Source organism: Sesamum indicum, linkage group LG4 (genome assembly GCF_000512975.1).
Source record: "Sesamum indicum cultivar Zhongzhi No. 13 linkage group LG4, S_indicum_v1.0, whole genome shotgun sequence".
Taxonomy (NCBI): Eukaryota; Viridiplantae; Streptophyta; class Magnoliopsida; order Lamiales; family Pedaliaceae; genus Sesamum; species Sesamum indicum.
The window spans coordinates 16,035,850-16,036,924 of NC_026148.1; the positions used below are offsets into that span (position 1 = coordinate 16,035,850).

The following is a 1,075-nucleotide window of genomic DNA, read 5'->3' on the forward strand; positions in this document are numbered from 1 at the left end:
TACTTAAGTTATTTCATTTAAGGTATCTTGCTTTCACCTTCTTAGGCAACTTTCACATTCCCGCTTCCATATTAAAACTTCAGAACCTTCAGACGTTATTCATGTGCCCATATGCAAGTTTTCTTATACATCAAAGAAGTAGAGTACGATTTCCATTAGAAATATGGAGGATGGCACAATTAAGGCATCTTGTTCTCTCTATGTCAGATCCCTTTCCTAAACCTTCTGCTGGAACTTTTGTTCTGAAAAACCTGCAAACACTTGCTATAGTGAGGAATTTCAAATGTACCAAAGAGATTGTGCAAATGATTCCGAACCTAAAAAAATTGGGAATCCTTTATGGAGTATATGGAATAAAATGGCGAGAATATCACCTCCACAACCTTGTCGACCTGCATCAACTTGAAAATTTGAAAGTCTGGGTAGAGGACATCAGTAGGGAACCTTTTCCTTTGTGGGAAAAGCTTGCTTTTCCCGTGATGCTTAAAAAGTTAACCTTGAGTGGTTGCTTATTTTGCTGGGAAGATATGACTACTGTTGGTTCGCTGCAAAATCTTGAAGTGATGAAACTGACAAGATGCTCCTTTGAGGGTTGCAAATGGGAAACAATTGAAGGGGAATTTCCTCGTCTGAAGTTTCTAAAAATAAGATGGACAAATCTTCAGCACTGGGTAACAGATAGCAGCCACTTTCCAAGCCTCGAGCACCTACAACTTTTTTCTTGCCAAAGACTAGGTGAGATTCCAGATGTTCTTGGAGAAATTCCGACACTTAAGATTATTGAGGTGAATAGGAGCGACAGGTCTCTTGTGAAGTCAGCCAAACAGATAAAAGAGGAACAACAAAGTTTTGGAAACGATTACCTTGAAGTTCGTATTGTGCGCGAGTAGTACATTGCATATGGAGCATTCATCAACGCACTTTCAAACCGGTTAGTGAAAGTTTAGAAGTTAGATCTCCTTAGGACCTCAAAAGTTAACTAATTCATGTTTCTTTATGTTGTTTTCCCTTGTAACTCTACGATTCCCGTTATTGTCTTGATCTTTAGCAATTACTCTGATCCATTTTCACTTCA

At 38.6% G+C, this 1,075-nt stretch overlaps 1 protein-coding gene across 1 annotated transcript in view; it reads left to right on the top strand.

Moving 5' to 3' along the window:
- Window positions 1-1,075, top strand: part of LOC105161218 (putative late blight resistance protein homolog R1B-14) — a 2,914-nt gene extending 1,839 nt beyond the window's left edge. The window contains exon 1 of the mRNA XM_011078836.2: window positions 1-1,075. This exon is cut by the window's left edge and continues 1,839 nt beyond it. Within this exon, the coding sequence (XP_011077138.1) occupies window positions 1-890 (890 nt within the window). The 3' untranslated portion in view covers window positions 891-1,075.